The sequence below is a fragment of the Aethalodelphis obliquidens genome, unplaced genomic scaffold (genome assembly GCF_003676395.1).
Source record: "Aethalodelphis obliquidens isolate GAN/ISIS:26980383/991018 unplaced genomic scaffold, ASM367639v1 scaffold53, whole genome shotgun sequence".
NCBI lineage: Eukaryota > Metazoa > Chordata > Mammalia > Artiodactyla > Delphinidae > Aethalodelphis > Aethalodelphis obliquidens.
This window is the reverse complement of record NW_020837997.1, coordinates 2896330-2916850: the sequence shown is the minus strand read 5'-3', so window position 1 is coordinate 2916850 and position 20521 is coordinate 2896330. Positions and strand designations below refer to the sequence as shown.

The following is a 20521-nucleotide window of genomic DNA, read 5'->3' as shown; positions in this document are numbered from 1 at the left end:
TCTCTTTGTCATATGAATGACATCTACCTAGATTATAAATGCCACAAGACAATGTTTTAGTTTTTGCTAATACAGTTATATGTGTTCTTTAAAAGAGGAAAATAATAGTCTTTTTTATTTATGCAGGTATTTATCATCTCTTATGTGTTCTTCATTTCTCCCCAAAGATCTGTTTCCCTCAAGTGTAAATCTCCTTCAGCTTGAAGAACTTTCTTAGTAGCATTTATTGTAATGCAGGTGTGCAGGTGACAAACTCTTTTAGTTTTTTTTTTACCTGAAAATGTCTTTATTTATTTATTTTTTTTCAAAAATAATTTTTTTATTGAAGTATAGTTGATGTACAATATTAAATAAGTTATAGGTATACAGTATAGTGATTCACAATTTTTAAAAGTTATGCTGCATGTATCGTTATTATAAAATATTGGCTATGTTCCCTGTGCTATATAATACATCCTTGTAGATTATTTTATACATAATAATTTGTACTTCTTAATCCCCTACGCCTAGATTCTTAGAAAGCTAAAGGGACACACCTGAGAAGGTATGGTGGCATCAGACCCTCTAACTGATTAATAACAAGACACATCCACAAGCACTTACCCAACAAGCAATCTGTGTTGGTTGATTATGTGCCAGGCTGGCAATAGAGCTGGGGACACAGCAGTACAGCCCTTGCTCTCCAGTTAGCATGGTCATCTTGGAGGTAATCACCCATGACTGCCGTCCGGGCACAAAGCATCTCTCAGGGCATAGGAGCTACACAAGCCGCATAAACCAGGTTCTTTGCACATTTTGGACCAAGCAGAGACGACCAGTCACGTGTCATCTTGCTTCTCTTTCTTTCTTTCTCTTTCTCTCTCTCTTTCTCTCTCCCTTTCTTTCTTTCTTATCAAAGTATAGTTGATTTATAATGTGTTAATTTCAGCAAAGTGATTCAGATATATATATATATATATATATATATATATATATATATTCTTTTCCAGTTTCTTTCCCATTAGAGTTTATTACAAGATATTGATCATCTTGCTGCTTTTACTTCCTCTCTGAGGCAGAATTGATTCTCATTCTTTGCATACTGCTTAGAGAACCACTTTTGTTTCTGAGGAGTTTAAAACCTTTTTATGCAGCTTGAAATCTCTGAGTATCTCCGTTCGCAGCTGTTACTTCATAGAGTCTACAGAGAAAGGTGTGCGTGAGATTTCTTTGAGCGCCTAGCCCACCAACCCCACATTGAGCGGGGGAATTCCACAAAGCCTATCCATTTTGAAAAATTTCAGTGATGCTTTGTGTCATACAGTCATCTCTGTTCTGGCTTGCAGGACTTCCCCGGGGTAAATTGACCAAAACTAGGCGGCAATTCAAGATGCAATTCAAGGATTTCCCTGGTGGTGCAGTGGTTAAGAATCCGCCTGCCTATGCAGGGGACGCGGGTTCAAGCCCTGGTCCGGAAAGATCCCACATGCCACGGAGCAATTAAGCCCGTGTGCCACAACTACTGAGCCTGAGCTCTAGAGCCCACGAGCCATGACTGCTGAGCCCGCGTGCCACAGCTACTGAAGCCTGTGCGCCTAGAGCCTGTGCTCAGCAACAAGAGAAGCCACCCGCAATGAGAAGCCCGTGCACCGCAACGAAGAGTAGCCCCCGCTCGCCGCAACTAGGGAAAGCCCACACGCAGCAATGAAGACCCAACACAGCCAAAAATAAATTAAAAAAAAATAAAAGATGCAACTCAAGGAGGACCAGCTTCTGTTTTCTGTAAAATGTCTTTAACTTTACTCTCAAAGGACATTTTTGCTAGGTATAGAATTATCAGTTGGCAGGTTTTTTTGTTCTTTCATCACTTAGGGTGCATGTCAGTTCTCAATTTATTACATCTTGCCTCCAAATGTACCTTTCAATATGTCCATTACTCTGTAATATACCAAGGAGTTCCTTTCATTGTCTCCTTTCAAGTGAGTAGAGGGTACTGGTGAAACATTGCCGGGAAGTGTCAGTGGTAGAGGTGTGAAGATTCCTGGTGAACCTGCCCCACTCATGGGTCTAGAACGTCATCCCTTTGTGACTTTGCAGACATGACCTGGTGAAAATCTTTCTGTAGGCTTCTTGACCCCAAACCCAAAGCCCCCACGGTGGCCCACACACTCTGCAGGCCTTCTGCCCACACCAGCAACTGGACTCCTGACGTGTGCTCATATCACCAGTTACTGATCACCTGTTCCTCCACGTGCACTTCAGGGGGTGGCCTTTTGCTTGCCTGGCAACTCCAGCTCTGCTTCGGTCTGGCCAAACCAGCAAATATCTCTGCCATCTGGTGGGTCAAACCACATCTTCTCCAAGGGGGCTTAACCTCTTCCAAATTTGCCCTTCCTTGGGGATACTCCCTAGGAAACCACATTAGAGTTTCCTTTAGGCTGCGCTGGGTCTTCGTTGCTGCGCGCGGGCTTTCTCTAATTGCGGTGAGCAGGGGCTACTCTTTGTTGCGGTTCGCGGGCTTCTCATTGCGGTGGCCTCTCTTGCTGCGGATCATGGACTCTAGGTGTGCGGGCTTCAGTAGTTGTGGCACGCTGGCTCAGTAGCTGTGGCTCACAGGCTCTAGAGCGCAGGCTCAGTAGTCGTGGCACACAGGCTTAGTTGCTCCGCTGCATGTGGGATCTTCCCGGACCAGGGCTCGAACCTGTGTCCCCTGCATTGGCAGGTGGATTCTTAACCACTGCACCACCAGGGAAGTCCATAGTTACTGTTTTATCATCATAAACAATTCTTTGTATTAAACTTCCCTCATTTAATCTGTGTTGTGGTTTCGATCTCCTGATTGAGCCCAGACTGCTGCAGTGTCTTCTGGATGAGAAGCTGGCTGAATCATGGCTCCACTGTGTGTTATGTATTATTTTTCTCTGACTGGTTTCAAGATTTGATCTTGGCTTTTCAGGATGTTGACTGTGTTGAGCCAGGTGTGTGTTTCTTTGTGCTTATCTTGCGTAGGGTTTTCTGAGCTTTTTAAACCTATAAATTTTTTTCCAACAGACTTTTGGCTGTTATTTCTTTACATACTTTTTATACCCTCCTCTTTTTTCTGGGACCCCAATTACATCTATGTTAGACCTTTTGATCTTGTCCCACAGGTCCCTAACACTTGCTCTATGGCCCATTCTTTATCCCCTCTGTGTTCTTCAGATTGGATAATTTCTATTTATATTCAAACTCACTGACTCTTCTGTCATCTACGCTCTGCTGTTTAGCCCATCCAGAGAATTTTTGAATCCCAGACATTGTATATTTTCAGTTTTAGAATTTCCACCTCGTTCTTTTCTAATATCTTTATTTTTCTATTTCTCTACTGAGATGTCCCACCTCTTCACTCATTACGAGTATATTTTTCTATTTAGCATAATTATAATAGCTGCTCTAAAATCCTTGACTGATAATTCCAACATTTGGGGCATCTTGGGGTCATACTCCATTGATAAATTTTTCTCAGGAGAATGAGTTACATTTTTTTGAGTTTATTCATATTTCTAGTCAATTTGGATTATACCTAGACATTGTGAATGTTAAGAGGTAGAGACTGGATGCTGTCATAATCTTCCAAAAAGTATGGGTATTTTTATTTTAGCAGACAATTAACTTGGACTCTTTATCACATTCACTGCAAACATTTCCCCCAGTCTTTTGTACTTTGGCCTTATTTATGGCATCACTGGCCATAATATTTCTTTTGGTCTTTATGATGTCAAACATGTTTACCTTTTTCAAAGCTTCTGGGTTTCCTGTTTAGTTTTACAACAGCTCAGTGATTTACAGGTTATACTCCCATACTAATAAATGTTCTTATCATTTTTCAATCCATCTGGAATTTTTTAGAATATGGTTTGAGATAGAGGTCCAAACTTATGTTCTTCCAAATAGATTGCCTTGTACCACTTGTTTAAACACAGAGTTTTCCCCTCCTGAATTGAAATACAATGTGTCCTTGGTACATTGGTGTTAATTCCTGGTTTCACTCTTCTGTCACACTGGTCTCTTTGTCTAGTCCTGGATGGGAACCATACTGTGATTATGATGGCTTTTTTTTTTTTTTTTTTGGCGGTACGCGGGCCTCTCACTGTTGTGGCCTCTCCCGTTGCAGAGCACAGGCTCCGGACGCACAGGCTCAGCGGCCATGGCTCACGGGCCCAGCCGCTCCGCGGCACGTGGGATCCTCCCGGACCGGGGCACGAACCCGTGTCCCTTGCATCGGCAGGCGGACTCTCAACCACTGCGCCACCAGGGAAGCCCTATGATGGCTTTTGAGTATGTCTATAATCTGGCAAGTCAAAGTCCTCTTTACTACTCTTCTTTTTTTAAATATATAAATTTATTTATTTATTGTTGGCTGCGTTGGATCTTCGTTGCTGCGCGCGGGCTTTCTCTAGTTGTGGCGAGCTACTCTGCTACTCTGTTGTGGTGCACAGGCTTCTCATTGCGGTGGCTTCTCTTGTTGTAGAGCACGGCCTCTAGTGTGAGGGCTTCAGCAGTTGTGGCTCGCGGGCTCTAGAACGCAGGCTCAGTAGTTGTAGTGCACGGGCTTAGTTGCTCCGCAGCATGTGGGATCTTCCCGGACCAGGGCTCGAACTCATGTCCCCTGCATTGGCAGGCGGATTCTTAACCACTGTGCCACCAGGGAAGTCCCAACTACTACTCTTCATGATCTTCTTGGCTACTCTCATTTACTCTTCCTTCTGAACATTGAAATCATTCCATGTTCAAAAAACTCCCCATTGGGATTCTAATTGGGCATGAATTACACTCTATGAATTGTGATACTGTGTAATAATTTATAGGAATTCTTTCTTCCTAAGCACATGGTACATCTTTCAGATGGTTTTTGTCTCTTTTCCTGGCCTTCATATAACCCCTTTGGCTTTTGTGTAATATTTGTTCCTATGAATTGTGTATATATATATATATATATATATATATATATATTTTTTTTTTTTTTTTTTCTTTTTTGGTCATACCACACAGCGTGTGGGATCTTAGTTCCCCGACCAGGGATTGAACCTGGGCCCTCAGCAGTGAGAGCATGGAGTCCGAACTACTGGACCGCCAGGGAATTCCCTGAATTGTATAGTTTTGGACATCACTATGAATGAATGGTATTTTTTTCTCATTTCCATTTCCAGCTGGTTTTACCTCAAATACAGAAGAGCTATGGGTTTCTGTATGCAGCCATGTGCCTTAGGAAATTAGAAAATTAGAATCTCTTGGGTCTTCTAGGTTGACAATTCCTGCTGAGCTCTTCTTTTCAAACATTTACACTGATTATTCAAGTCCTTGTCATCTTGTTTTGCTGTAACCACCAAAAATAATGATACCCGCGGCAAGGGTGGGGCAACATCTTTCTCCTTCCTTTAACAAAAATGACTTCAGTATTTCACCATTTAAAATGACATTTGCTGTGGTTTTGTAGTTAGACTTACCAATTTTAGATACTATCCTATCTATTTTTAAAAATGTTTATTAGAAATAGCTATTGGATTTGATAAAATGCTTTGGCCAAAATGCTTTGGCCCTTTTTGAAAAATCATATGGCTATCTTCTAGATTTCTCGGTGTAATGAATTACCTTGGGAATATTTAGAAATTGAACTATTTTTACATCTTTGGAATAAATAGCACTTGGGTATAGTATTATTCTTCTGATAAGTGGTCACGTTTTTAGTATGTTTGCATCTTATCTGTTGGTGAGAGCTAGATTGTGGTAACATTTTCCTTTTTTTCTTTTTTAAAAAGGAAATTACAAGGGTTTTATTCTTTTTCTATGAGTTTGTTTTGGAGGTCTCATTCTTTTCTTTTTTCAAAAATGTTTTTCCCCAGTTGTATTGAGATATAATTGACATACAGCACTGTATAAGTTTAAGGTGTATGTACAGCATGACTTGAGTTAGGTATATCATAAAATGGTGACTGCGATAAGTTTAGTGAATATTCATCATGTCATATAGATACAAAATTTAAGAAAAAGAAAAAAATTGTTTCCTTGTGATGATAACTCAGAATTTACTCTCTTAAACATATGGCATATATAACATACAGCAGTTTGAATTATTATTATTTTATTTTATTTTATTTTATTTTGCGGTATGCGGGCCTCTCACTGTTGTGGCCTCTCCCGTTGCGGAGCACAGGCTCCGGACGCACAGGCTCAGCGGCCATGGCTCACGGGCCCAGCCACTCCGTGGCATGTGGGATCTTCCCGGACCGGGGCGCGAACCCGTGTCCCCTGCATCGGCAGGCGGACTCTCAACCACTGCGCCACCAGGGAAGCCCCAGCTTGAATTATTTTAATCATGTTGTACATTATATCCCTAGTACTTATTTATCTTATAACTGGAAGTGTGTACCTTTTGACTGCCTTCATGCAATTCCCCTGCCCCCATCCCTACCCCTTCTGGTGACCACAATCTGATCTCTTTTTCTATGGGTTTGTTTGTTTGTTTTTGCAGTATAATCGACCTACATTAGTTGCTGGCGTACAATGTAGTGATCTGATATTTCTATACATTAAAAAAGGATCACCATGTGGAACATTGTTTTAAAATATTCTATCTGTTATTTCTATGTTGGAGTGAAGGGGGTCAGGTTCCCACATCACATCATTCTGCCACCTTGACTAAAAGGCCAAACTCCCTCATTTTTTCTATATCCTTTTTTTGGGCTGCGTTGGGTCTTCGTTGCTGCATGCAGGCTTTCTCTAATTGCTGTGAGCAGGGGCTACTCTTCTTTGCGGTGCCCAGGCTTCTCATTGAGGCGGCTTCTCTTGTTGCAGAGCATTGTCACTAGGCACACGGGCTTCAGTAGTTGTGGCAAATGGGCTTAGTTGCTCCACGGCATGTGGGATCTTCCTGGACCAGGGATTGAACCCGTGTCTCCTGCATTAGCAGGTGAATTCTTAACCACTGCGCCACCAGGGAAGTCCTGGGCTATTTTTTATGATTATTTTTTAAATTAATTAATTTAGGCTGCATTGGGTCTTCGTTGCCGTGAGTGGGCTTTCTCTAGTTGTGGTGAGCGGGGGCTACTCTTTTTTTTTTTATTTTTATTTTTTGCGGTACGCGGGCCTCTCACTGTTGTGGCCTCTCCCGTTGCGGAGCACAGGCTCCGGACGCGCAGGCTCAGCGGCCATGGCTCACGGGCCCAGCTGCTCCGCGGCATGTGGGATCTTCCCGGACCGGGGCACGAACCCGCGTCCCCTGCATCGGCAGGCGGACTCTCAACCACGGCGCCACCAGGGAAGCCCTGGCCAGACTTTTAATAGCAGACCTTAATTTCTTCTGTTCCCTTATAATTGGAATAACGAATCTGTCCTCTTTTATGTTCAGCTTCTTTCACTCAAAACAATGTATGTGAGATTTCTCTATAGTGCTGACCTCATTCTCATTGATGTGTTGAACGGGTATAAATAAGTCAGTATTTCTATTCCTATTCGTTCATATTAATATATTGATGAATATACACTTGATATTCATTATTCTGTTGATGGGCACTTGGGTGCTTTCTGGTTTGGGGTGAGTATAAACACTTGGACCTCTTGAGTATATATGTCAGGGTGGAATTGTTGAGTTCCTGTCAAGATATGGATCGTTTCTGCAAGTGGTTGTGACATATTCACCTTTTAAATTTTAGCCATTCTTTAGCCATTCACCATTTCTAATGGCTGGATAGTATACCACTGTATGAATATTCAATTGATTAATTTAAACCACCATTTGGCTTGTTTCCAGTTTTGACTCTTCTCAAAAGTATAGAGATGAACATCCTTGAGTACTTTTCTTTATGCACTTGTAACTGCCCCCTAGCAATCACCTTTTTGGTTATTTCCAGTTTTGTTTTTAGGTACAAAATAACACTGGATATATGTAAAATAGATAACCAACAAGGGCCTACAGTATAGCACAGGGAACTATGCTGAATACCTTGTAATAACCTATAATGGAAGAGAATGTAAAAAAAGAACATATATGTATATATATTTAGGTATGTATAACTGAATCACTTCTCTATACACCTGAAACTAAGACAGCATTGTAAATCAACTATATTTCAATAAAAATTTTTTTAAAAACCCCACTGGAATAGACTTCCTTGCACATTCATCTTTTTTTTTTTTAATCCAAAAACGTGTGTGTGGAGGAGATTCACTGACAATTGTAGCAGAAGTGCCAATTCTTAAAAAAAATTAAGTTATTTATTTTTGGCTGCATTGGGTCTTAGTTACTGCGCACGGGCTTTCTCTAGTTGTGGCAAGCGGGGTCTACTCTTTGTTGCGGTGTGCAGGCTTCTCACTGCGATGGCTTCTCTTGTTGTGGAGCGTGGGTTCTAGGCACACGGGCTTCAGTAGCTGTGGCATGTGGGCTCAGTAGTTGTGGCTCGCGGGCTCTAGAGCGCACTCAGTAGTTGTGGTGTACAGGCTTAGTTGCTCCGTGGCATGTGGGATCTTCCCGGACCAGGGCTCGAACCCATGTCTCCTGCATTGGCAGGCAGATTCTTAACCACTGTGCCACCAGGGAAGCCCAGAAGTGCCTTTTTTTTTTTTTTTTTTTAAAGAAGATGTTGTGGGTAGGAGTTTATTAATTAATTAATTTATTTTTGCTGTGTTGCGTCTTCGTTTCTGTGCGAGGACTCTCTCTAGTTGTGGCAAGCGGGGGCCACTCTTCATCGCAGCGTGCAGGCCTCTCACTATCGCGGCCTCTCTTGTTGCGGAGCACAGGCTCCAGACGCGCAGGCTCAGTAGTTGTGGCACACGGGCCCAGTTGTTCCGCGCCATGTGGGATCCTCCCAGACCAGGGCTCGAACCCGTGTCCCCTGCATCAGCAAGCAGATTCTCAACCACTGCGCCACCGGGGAAGCCCCAGAAATGCCAATTTTTGATGGTGGCTTTATCCTACCCTTTGGCCTAACTGGTATTTCTCTAGTTTTACCTCTGAATGAGCGAGATTTGCAAAGAGAAAAAAAAAAAAAGTTGTGTTTTTTTTTTTTTTAAAAGAGAATTTAGTTTTTTTGCTTTTAACATCTCTTTTCGTTTTGGTCTTGGGGACAGAGCCAACCCAGGTCAGTGTAGCTGCACAGTGCATGGGCTGAAGGGATGAAGGCTGCTTCCTCTTGCAAGCTGGCTTCTGAGATTGCACCTTCTCTTCCTGCTTTTCCTCCAGGTCTGTGACCCTCCAAGGTATGAAGTCTGACTGGTCCAGCCAGAAGGGGGTACTTCTGCAAAGTAAGTGTCTTATGCTCCAGGTTATATATCAGGGCTGCTTGACAGTATCTGAACTCTCTCTGCATCAAAGTACTTCCTTTTTTTTTTTTTAACAGCAGATGGACTAAGATTTATTTATTTACTTAACATTAACATTTAAAAAGATTTCATTTATCTCAGCAACTTGAAAGACAATTGAGTGTACTATTAAAACGCTTGAAATCCAGAGACAAGAAAGATCCCAGCGCCATTCTGGAGGTGGCGTGAAGATCTGTGCCAGGCCTCCAACCTAGGCTAGGCTCTGCCATGAAACTGAGACAACCTAAAGATAAGACAGCCTTGGCCTCGTTCCCCCTGGGAGACAGCCCTAACTGCTCATGAGTAAGAGAGAGCTAGATTGTACTGAGGACTGGTTCCTCATGAGTCATCAGGAAGGTCAGTTGGTTCTGTCTTCAGCAGGTAGTCAAAGTACTTCTGAAAGCCAGTCATGCCCTCATTCTTCCCTCTACCACCCTTCCATCTGTCATTGATCTATCCATCATCTATGTTATCCCCCATTCATTCACTGATCCATCCAGCCATTCATCGGTCCACCTCCTATTCATTGATCTCTTTACCAATTCCTTCAGCTTTCTTCATTCACACACAGTTATCTACTCAGGTTTCATCCATCCATCTGCCCACTCATGTCTCCTCCCTCCCTCCATCTATCCATATATCCCGCCACCCACCCACCCATCCACGCATCTATCCATCCACCCACCTACTCATCTATCCATCCATCCATTCCTCCAGCCATCCATTCCTCCATCCACCCACACATCCATCCATTTATCTGTTTACTCACTCATCCATCCGTTCATCCATCCATCCATGTGTCCATTTCCTTATTTACTTATCTGTTCATCAATTGATTCGTCAACTTCATTTACTCATCCATTTGCAGCCCTACCCTTCATCCATTCCTCCAACCCATCCAGCATTCACGCGTCCACTGATTTATCCATTCAGTATCTAGCCATGAGACCATCTATCCATCCAGCTTTCAGTCCACTCATCCACTCACTTATTGGTCAAGCTAGCCACCCAGCCAATACCTGTTCAAAACTTGGAACCAAGCCCTGTGACTGAGGTAGGGCCACAGAAGTGACTCAGACTTGGTTCCCGCCCTCTAGGAATTCACAGTCGATGGAGAAAAGCAAATAATAACACCAGGCGCATGCACACACAAACAGGATATTTCCAAAATACTGTGATCAGTGCTGTACTCACAGTATGTTCCAGATACAGAAGAAGGTCGAAAAGCAGATAGGTGGTCAGACATTCAGGTGAGAACGTGCCCTGCGTGCTGGTGTTGGAGTAGCCCCAGGATGATGAGGGAGACATGGGTACCAAAGGCCACCTGGGCATGTGGCTGGGAGAGAGAGGGCCTGCCAAGGAGAGGAGGAAGGTGGCAAGGTGCCAGGAGCAAGAAGATGTAGGTTCTGGGGTGAGTGCCCGCCCCAGCCAGGAGGCCTCGTGTGTACATTACACTGCTCCCTGACCACTTACTTCCCTGTAACCCCCCACAGGCAGAGCTGAGCCGCCTAGGAACCAAAGCAAGGCAGCAAGCAACACAGCTACAGGTGTCACCCAGTGGGCAGAGCTCCTATCAGCCGTCCCCAACCTTCAAGACAAAGTGGGGACACTGCGTCTGCAGCTACAGGTGTCACCCAGTGGGAAGAGCTCCTATCAGCCCGTCCCCAATCTCCAAGGCAAAGCAGGGACACTGCATCCACGGCCCCGGCATGAGCCGCCTGCATCCGAGGAGACCCTTGTGCAACAGCCAGACAAGGACGAGACGGTGGCTCATCATGTCCCATGCCTCCGGGCTGCGGTGGAGAGACAGACCTTCAAGAATGTCCTGGTGGACGAAATGGACATGATGTTGTCCCACGCAGCCACCCTCATCCAAGCCAACTGGAGGGGCTACCGGCTCCGGCAGAAGGTAATCTCTCAGGTGATGGTGACCAAGGCCATCCAGGAGGCCTGGCGACGCTTCAGCACCAGGTGCCTCCTCCAGTCTGGCAAGACGGTGGAGAAAAAAGCGAAGGTGGAGGAGAGGGACATCCCTTACCACTCGCCCCGGCAGGTGCGGTTCCAGCATCTGGAAGAGGGCAAGTCCCTTCTGGCCCAGCCCACCATGGTGAGCAAGGAGACCCAGTTTCCTTCCTCCAACGGCCTGGCCGCTTGTACCCACCAGCTGGCCTTGCTGCAGTCCCAGGGCATGTCACAGCCGGGTACGTGCTCTGTCGGAGGCCCCAGCGTCGCCTTCCTTCCACACCAGACCGCTGCCATCAGACTTCCGTGTCCTGTGAGTCCAGAGGCGAAGTGCCTCCCATGCCTGCTGACAAGAACCATCAGAAATGCCTGCCTTGTCCACGGAGAGGGGGACATGATGAAGACCAAGCAAGTTACTGCCAGAGCTAACAAGGCAGGAGGCCCGGGGCCACCACCATCCGGAAGATGTGCCCAGGCAGTTCAAGGACAACTCAAGAGCCAGACCCAGGCCCACATGGAAGCAGAGGTCCTCGAAGGGCCACCACAGACAGGCCCAGCACCCGTGATAACCAAGACCCCAGCCCAGACGTGCCCACAAGCCACAGTGACCAAGACCCTACTCCAGTCATGCCTAGCGGCCACGATGAACAAAATCCAATCCCAGCCGTGCCCAGTGCCCGTGATAACAATAACCAAAACCCCACCCCAGCCCTGCCCAGCGACCCCGGTGACCAAGACCTCAGTTCAAATGAGACCATCAGCCTCGATGACCAACACTTCACCCCGGACACGACCAGCAGCCATGATGGCCAAGACTCCACCCCAGTTATGCCTGTTGCCCTCAACGTTCAAGTCTCCAACGCAGACACGCCCTGCAGCCACGATGACCAAGGCCCCACCCCAGACGTGTGCAGCGCTCGTGATGGCCAAGACCCCACCCCAGGTGCGCCTGGCAGCCACGATGACCAAGACCCCATCTCATCAGACACTCCAAGGCGTCTCGGTGACCAAAGGTCCTCCTGCCCAGACACGCCTGGCGGCCATGGTAACCAAGACCCCAGCTCAGTTACGCTCAGTAGCCGCCATCCTCAGGACCCTGTGCCTGCCCCCTCCAGCAGCTGAAAATCTCAAACCTCCACCTTCAGCATTGGCGGCAGCTGGAATTCCCGACACCTCATCCCACACATGTCTAAGTGGACTGAAGGCCAAGGCTGTGGTGAACGCGAGGCAGGCAGCAGGGGTGACCAAGGTCTCACCCCACCCGTACTTGACTAAGGGAAAAATGAAATGCTTCCCCCCATCACATCTGGGGGCTGGGGACCCCAAGCCTACAGCCAGGCCTCCTTCGGACGGTGAGAAAGTCAAGGACTTCTCCCAGAAACGGGTGAAAACAGAAACAGCGTCTAACATCAGTGAGGCCGTGGAAGTGCCCGTGGTGTCGTCCTGGTCAAAAGTGGCTGAGGATGGGAGCAAGCAGGCACACCTGAGGACGGATGTCGTGAAGGCCCTATCCCAGGTATGTGAGCCTATAGAAACAGCTGTGGCACATCTGGGTACCTGTCTGCCTCAGGCACAACCGGCCCCGTGTTCGACCACAGGCTCGCCTCAGGCACGTCTGCCGGCCGAGCTGACCAAGCCCCCGTCCCAGGCACATGTTTCTACCAAGCTGACCAAGGGCCCGTCCCAAGGACATCCACCCCCTGAGCTGACCACAGCCCTAGCCCAATCACATCTGTCCAAGGTGCAGTCCCAGGCACATCTGCCCACCACGTTGACCCAGGCACCGTCCCAGGCACATCTGGCCACAGAAACGGCCAAGAGCTTCCACGCAGCCCGCCAGGCCGCTGAACTCAGCAGGAAGACCCAGTCCCAACCACTCCTAGTCGAGTTCAAGGCCTCCACCCAGCCCTGCCAGCACGTTGGCGCCCTGCCCCGAGCCAAGCCAGAGGACAGATTGACCCGGCTCCTGTCCCACATCTACGTGCAGGGCAAGGCCACCCAGGGCCCACGCCAGGGGGCCTCTGAGAGCCAGAACACGCTGGTGCCTCTGCTGGCCTCTGCTGGGCACACCACGTGCAATGTCCAATCCTGGGGGGACAGGGCCCAGCTGTCAACAAGCAGCCCAGCCCCGCCCTGCCAGGAGGAGCTGGCAGCCTCCCAGCTCGCTTCCCTATGTGCTGAGCTGGCTGCCCTGCTGGGCTCCCAGGAGGACCTCTCCGCGCCCTGCTGGCAAAAGCCCTCTCCCAGGGGAAAGTGAGGGCGGCCCTGGACCAGGCCCTATCCAAAGAGGTCTCGGGAGCCACGATGGCCAAGGCCCTGCCCCAGGGCATCCTGGGCACGGCGCTGGTGAAGGCGCTGTCCTGGGGCAAGCTGGCCACCAGCCTGTCCTGCGCCCTGGCCCGGGGCGAGCTGCGGGCAGAGCTCCCTAAGGCCATTCAGGGCAGACTGGCGGACGTGCTCAGCAAGGCCCTGATGGAGGGGGAGCGGGCCACCTTGAACCAGGCCCTGTGTCAGGGTGAGCTGGGCGCAGTCCTCAGCCAGTCTTTTTCTCAGGTGGTCCTGAGGTCTGGAGTCGTCCTCCCCAAGGCTGCCGCGAAAACGGCGGGAAGCGGGGTGACTGTGATGCCGACCCTGGTGGAGGTGGACTGCAGGAGGAGCCCGTCGGCTGCATGGGGTCCCACCCTGGGCCCCATGAGACTACAGCCCAGCAAGGTCAGGGTTCACTGGGGTGGGGCCTCGGAGGGTTTCATCACAGGCTGGCCCTCCAGGCTCTTGGAAGAGGTGGGGGATGGAGCCATGCTCGGGGGGTCACCCTGCTCCTCGGTGGTCTCTGTGGGCGCCTCCTTGACTGCTGGACCCCTTGACCATTCATCAGTATCCCCTGATTGCTGCCCTGGACCCCACTCTGTCACAGGAGATGGGACCCAGCAGAGACACCCTAAATCTGTACCTGACCCCCAAGGTCCGTGAGGCAAATGTGTGCCTGCACCCAAGGGCTAGTGAACTGGCCTCAGATCTCAGTCCCATGGTGAGTGAGGTGGACCCCAATTTGTCCAACTCGCCCCACCAGCAGCCGCCCCCCAGTCTGTGGCAGCCACTCATTGCCAATGGCGTGGGCCCAAGCATGAGCCGGCCATCACTGGCCAGTGGCAGCATGACCCCAAGCGCCCACAATCCACACGAGGTCAGCAGGGCGGCCCCACGTCCATGGGCGTCGTCGGGGGAGGGCAGGGTAGTGGCACCGGGCAAGCTTCCCGGCACTACAGGTCGTGGGAGGGGCACCCACTCCCACCAGCGTGCCGCTGCCTATGTGGGGTCGGCTTGCGGGTGTCAACCCTCCGGGGTCAGCAGGGTACCTCCCGGTGTGTGTCGACCCTCAGTGGCCAGAGGTCCGCAACAGTCATCTATGGTCCCTGAGGAGACCATGCAGAGAACTCGGTCCCCAGATCCTAAACGAGCCTCCATGGGCACTAGGGAGATGACCAACAAGGTGACCCCAAGTCCACCACATGCCTCCACGGTGAGCAAAGCACAACCACAGGCCCCCAAGGCCTGTGTCATAACCCCAGATCTCCGGCCCGGCTCCGTAGCTCCTGGTCATCGCTGGGCACTCAAGACTCAGGTTGATCTCAGTCTGTTCCAAGCCTCCCCAGGCAATAGGCTGGCGCCCACCCTTCCCCGTACAGCCATCCCTGGGCAGGAGGAAAATCAAGCACGGGGTACCATTTCCAGTGTTCACTGCCCACAGGAGCTGGTGACTAGCCACATACTTAATGAACTGGTGTCCACTTTGCCACAGGGTCCAGACAGTGACCTGGCCAGAAGCTTCTCCCAGGGCTCCACAGACTATGGCTCCCATGTGAGCAATTCCCAGAGCTCACTGCGCAACTGCAGTTCACTCAGCCTTTCCTCCAAGTCTGTGGCCAGCATGACCGCTGTTGACCTGGTGGAGGAGTAGTCCTGGGAAGCCAGCTTGGACAGGGAGCTTCATCTAGATCCTCTCCTCTCTGGGGCGCCTGTGGAGAGGTCCCAGGGACCTGGGAGCATGGAAGAGTCTGAGAGAGCAGGCCATAGGCACACGACCCCACACCTCCACGACCGGTCTTCTGCAGCCTCAGAACTGATCCCCCTTCTGCGTCACAGTTCAGTGGCCAGTCGCATGACCTAGAGTGTCCACTGGGGCTCAGATGATGAGGGAGATATGTCCTCAGGCCAAAGCTCCATGAATCTGAAGGAGAGCTTATCCCAGAAACCCTATAGGACTGGGTTGACCCTCAGTCTGTCTTTGAGTAATGTGGTCCCTATGGTCTATTGGCGGCCATCTGTGGCCGGTAGGTTGACCCCATGCCTGTCCCAGCCTACAGTAGCCAGTAAGGTCTCCCCAGACCCAGACCAGCTCTCTGTGGCCAGTAGAGTGATCGCCAGCCTATCTGGGCCATCTGTGGCCAGTAAGATGACTCCCACCCTAAGCCAGACATCCAGGACCAATAGGGTGGCCCCTAGCCTAGCTCAGCCATTGGTGACTGATGGGTCCCCAGCTTTGCACAGCCATTGATGGCCCGTAGGGTGGCTCTCAGCCTAGCCCAGCCATCCATGGCCGGTGTGGTGGCCCCCAGCTTAGCCCAACCACCTGTGACTGGTGGGGTGGCCCTGGGCCTAGCCCAGCCATCTATGACCACTGGGGTGGCCCCCAGCCTTGCCCAGCCACCTGTGAACAGTGGGGTGGCCCCTAGCTTAGCCCAGCTGCCTGTGACTTGTGGGGGGACCCCCAGCCTAGCCCAGCCACGTGTGACCAGTGGGGTGCCCCCCAGCCTTGCCCAGACACCTGTGACCAGTGGGGTGGCCCCCAGCTTAGCCCAGCTGCCTGTGACTCATGGCAGGGCCCCTAGCCCAAGCCAGCCACCTATGACTGATGGGATGACCCCCAGCCTAGGCCAGACATGTAGGGTTGGTGGGGTGGCCCCCACTCTAGCCCAGTCACCTATGACCATTGGGGTGGCCCCTAGCCTAGGCCAACCATCTATGACCATTGGAGTAAACCCCTGCCTAGCCCAGCCATCCTTCGCCAGTGGGATGGCTCCTAGCTTAGGCCAACCTCCTATGGCTTATGTGGTGGCCCCCAGCCTAGGCCAGCCATCTGTGGCTGGGAGGGGGATGCCCAGCCTGGCCCAGCCGTCTGTGATTAGTGGTATCGGTTGTGCACTCTGTCAGCCAAGTTGGGCCCGTAGCATGGGTTCAAATCTACTGTCCTCAAGGGTGAGTGCAGTGGCTCCCCGTCAGCGTCCTTCCTCTCTTGCCATTGAAGTCACCTCGTGTGCACCATGTCCATCAGTGGCTAACAGCGTGGGCCGGGGTCTGAGCCAGCCAGCTGTGTCTACTAGGGTGGACCCGTGTCAAGATCCTCTGACGGTTAGTGGGGTGACCCCACATCCCCAGGCCCCTGAGCTCCGCAAGGTGGCCCTTGGGTTCCATCAGCCATCCAGTATCAGTGGGAGACACCCAAGCATAACTGAACAGTCTGCTGTCACTGTTTCAGCTCCAAGTCTCTACCAGGCATCTGTGGCCCGTGGAGAGGACTCTCGTCTGGGCCAGGGAACTAGTATATCTCAGGGGATTCTGTTCAGGGGCAGGGCTACAAGCATGTCCCAGGGCACCGTGGCTGCTGGCATGCTTCCACATTTGGAAGCTGCTCGTGTGTTGCTAAGTATGTCTCGGGTACCTGTATCCCCTGGCACGTCAGGGAGTATGGGGTGGAGAAGTGTGGTGGCTGGTATGGGCCCAAGCCAATCTCAGGTGACCGGGGGCGTGGCCCCCATTACATCCTGGGCCTCTGCGGCTGGTGCCCCCGTGATTCACGAACCAGCCTCAGAGGCGGGACCTGGCTTCTCTCCAGCTTCAGTGCCCGGTGGATTGGATGTGAGTTCATCCAAGTTTTCCCTCACCCATGTGGGCCCCGGCATATCTCAGGTCAATGTCCATCTCCCAATATCTTTGGACCAACAGCGTCCTTCTGTGCTTCCAATCTCCAAATCCAGTTACCAACAAGCAGATGCTGTCAGCCAGGAGCCTGGGATGGGCATGGCCAGTGGTGTGCTGCCAGGTTCTGTAGCCAGTAGGATGACCACAGCTGTGGCCTCAGGTACTAGGGCCGGTGGTATGACCCCTAGTCTTTCCCCAGGGTCCGTGATCAGGGGTGTGGGCCAGAGCCTTCCTCAAGGGTCCATGATGAGTTGTGTGGCCCCAGCCTTCCACCAGGTTATATGGTCAGTGGTGTGGTTCAGACCCTTCCCCCAGGGTTCGTGATCAGTGGCATGGGTCAGGGCCTTCCTCCAGGTTCTGGGGCCAATGGCATGGCCAGAACCCTGCCTCTGAGTTCTGTCACAACTGCAGTGTCCCCCAGCCTGAATGCAGCATCCGGTGCTGGTGGGAAGAGGCAAGGTCTCTCTGTAAGACCGTCAGCTAGTCTAACTGCTCCAAGCCTGCTCCTAGGTTCAGCGGCAAGTGGGGTGGGCTCAAGTACCCCTCCTCGTCCTGTGGCCTCTAGTGTGGACCCAGCAGCTATGCCTGGGGGACTGGATCAGAACCTAGTTCTGGAGTCCATGGCTAGGACAGCTGGTCCACCCTCCACAGTTGGAGGCGTGGCCCAGAGCCTGCCCCAAGGGTCCATGCTGATTGGGCTCTCTCCCCATCAATATCACGGAGCCCTGGCAGGAGAAGCGTCCACAGCCTCCTTCCAGGCATCCCGTGCCCCTGGCCTGGCTCAAGCTTACCTCCAGGAAGCTAATGGCACAGCCAAGGGAGTGTACCAAGTGCCTACGGTTCTGCAAAGAGCCTCACAGTTGAGCCAAGCTCTTGGGATGATGCTGTTTGAGACCACAGGCCACCAGACTGTGATAAAGCCAGAGGACCTGGACGAGGCTTTGCCCCAGGGGTCCATATCCAACCGGGAGTCCGAGGTCCTTGAGGCAACCCCGTGGATGTCCCATAGTCCCCTGGCAACTGACATCGACCACAGTCAAGAATTCCCTGCAGACTCTTCCCAAAGACCAAATGCCGCTCTTGGAGGAGGCGGCTCCCAGCTAAGCTATGTCTATGACCAGCGGCATGGCCTCTGTCCCTCCACAGTCCCCGAGGTTTGCCAAGCACTCCGTGGCCAGTGGTGGCACCCCAACTCTGCATCAGAGGTCAGCCAGCAATTGGGGGGCCCCCAGTTCCCACCTTGTGGCTGCTAGTGGGGTCCCCGGTGCGCAGACAGGGTCTGTCAAGGGCACTTTGGCTCATCAGCAGACATCAGTGTCTCACGCTGTACCCCGGAGCCCCTCCATGGTTTATGTTGTGCCCCAGAGCCCCTCGGCGGCTCACATGTCCCGGAGCCATTCCCGTGGGATGATGGCTTCTACTGTCATCTCAGGGTCACCCAAGCTGGCCCATGGCAGTACTATTGGCAACCGGTTTACACCCAGGATCTGTGGCTGGGATGGGGACCCCAAGCACTTCCCGGAAGTCAGGGGCCACCAGCGTGGCCTCACACGTGCCACTTCATCCACCCCTGGTGAGAGGGGTGGCATCCAGCGCGCTCCAGAAGCCAGTGTCTGGGGGTCTGATTCAGGATGGCCGTGAGTCCCTCGGCCCTAGAAAATCCTTCAGGGCCACGCATGATGTCCCTTTCCCACAAACGCCGGACAATTCTGTGGCTGGGACGGGCCCCGGCAATCAGGAGCAGAAGGATGCCCCCAGGTCCTCACAGGAAGTTCCTAAACCTTCCACAGGCGCACCGCTGGCCCTAGCGCCAACAGTCTACACTGGTGAGGCGGCACCACGGATGGTCTTCCCTAGGCTGAATCCGGGGGTTCGGAGTGTGTCCCTGGGCTCTGAGCCTTCACCGAGTGGTTCCCGGCGGCCCCTCTTTAACCAGGAGTCGCCGCCGGTGTCTCGGAATTCCCTTAGCTCCGTGGCTCCTGCAGACAGTCACGGGGCATCCCTGACTCCCGCTGTACTCCAGGGTCCTGAGGACAGTGGCGTGTCTGGCAGCCAAGTGTGGAACTCTGCTGTCCCCAGCGTAGCGGTCGGGCCCAGAGACGGCACTGCGGCCCCTGGGGGCGCGTGGGATGTCATGGCGGCGGTGGATCCCAGACCGCCGGGGGAGCTGGTGACGTCGTCGGCGCAGGCTGTGGAGGAGATAATCGTGCATGCGGTGGTCATCCTCCAGGCGTGTACACGTGGCTTCCTGGTGCGCCGTACCATCAAGGTGTGGCATCAGTGGGCCATCCCCATCCAGGCTGCCTGGCGTGGCTACCGTCTACGGCGGGACCTGGCCTGGCTCTGCAGAGCCGCCACAGTCATCCAGGCTGCGTGGCGAGGCTTCTGCATCCGCCGGAGCTGCACCCAGCAGATGCTGCTCCCAGGCATGTGGGCTGAGACGGGCAGCAGGGCCAGGACCACGTCTGATCACCGCTGCTTCCAGTCCTGCCACCCACGTGTCTGTAGTCTCTGCCAGTCACTGAGCTCCGGACTGGGGAGCCCACCCATCGTGGTGATGCTTGTGGGTTCCAGCTCCCGCACATGCCACATATGCGGCCATACCCTGCCCACCCGGGTGCTGCATGGCACGGGCCAGGGTGCCGCGGGCCAGGCCGGCATGCCACGGGGCTGCCTCACCCGGTCAAACCCCCAGAGCCCCTGGCAACCCCATCACCAGAGCCAGAGCAAGGCAGCCACGGCCATTCAGTCAGCCTGGAGGGGCTTCGCTGTACGCTGCCAGCTGAAGCAGCGGCGGTTAGCAGCCAAGATGCTTCAAGCCACCTGGCGCGGCCATTGCACCCGGGCCTCTCTCACCACGGATGCGCTCTTGGGACCAGCGGCGTGGGACAACTCACAGCACATGCCGTGGCTAGGTGTCTAGGACCTTGGCTTACCAGTGGGGGAACACCAGGGGAGGAGCCATGTGGCTCTCTGGGTCTAATGAATAAAGCCCTCCACAGTCTGGGTCTTGGTCTACCTGTGCTTACGGGGGTGTCTCGGGCATGGTGCGAGGGAAAATGAGAGGGATCTGGAACATCCTGGACAGGAGGGGCCCCAAACTTCCAACCATGCAGTTGGCACCTAGGGTCTGTGGCTGGGATGGGGACCCCAAGCCTTTCCCAGAGGTCAGGGCTGCCAGCGTGGCCTCATACGTACCATCATATTCATCCACGGCTAGCAGGGCAGCGTCGTCGGTTCCAGATGGAGGTACTCCAGAAGCCAG

The 20521-nt window shown here is 51.9% G+C and overlaps 1 protein-coding gene across 2 annotated transcripts; it reads left to right on the top strand.

The window, feature by feature from the left end:
• Window positions 1–8814: 8814 nt before the first annotated feature.
• IQCN (IQ motif containing N) lies at window positions 8815–20508 on the top strand. 2 transcript variants are annotated; one of them, XM_027084706.1, is made up of 4 exons: window positions 8815–9258; window positions 10809–12793; window positions 13831–13989; window positions 19280–20508. In XM_027084706.1, the coding sequence occupies exons 1-4, from the start codon at window positions 9216–9218 to the stop codon at window positions 20177–20179; spliced, it is 3087 nt and encodes a 1028-aa protein (XP_026940507.1). In that variant the 5' UTR covers window positions 8815–9215; the 3' UTR covers window positions 20180–20508. The 2 variants fall into 2 exon arrangements, with proteins under 2 accessions (XP_026940507.1, XP_026940508.1); XM_027084707.1 differs by lacking the exon at window positions 13831–13989.
• Window positions 20509–20521: the final 13 nt, after the last annotated feature.

Excerpts from the sequence above, each read along its gene's own strand:
- IQCN (XM_027084706.1), top strand. The coding sequence starts at position 9,216 with ATGAAGTCTGACTGGTCCAGCCAGAAGGGGGTACTTCTGCAAA. Across the intron at positions 12,794-13,830 it reads TCGTGAAGGCCCTATCCCAG|GTGGTCCTGAGGTCTGGAGT; the intron begins GTATGTGAGCCT and ends TCTTTTTCTCAG. Across the intron at positions 13,990-19,279 it reads TGAGACTACAGCCCAGCAAG|GGTCCTGAGGACAGTGGCGT; the intron begins GTCAGGGTTCAC and ends GCTGTACTCCAG.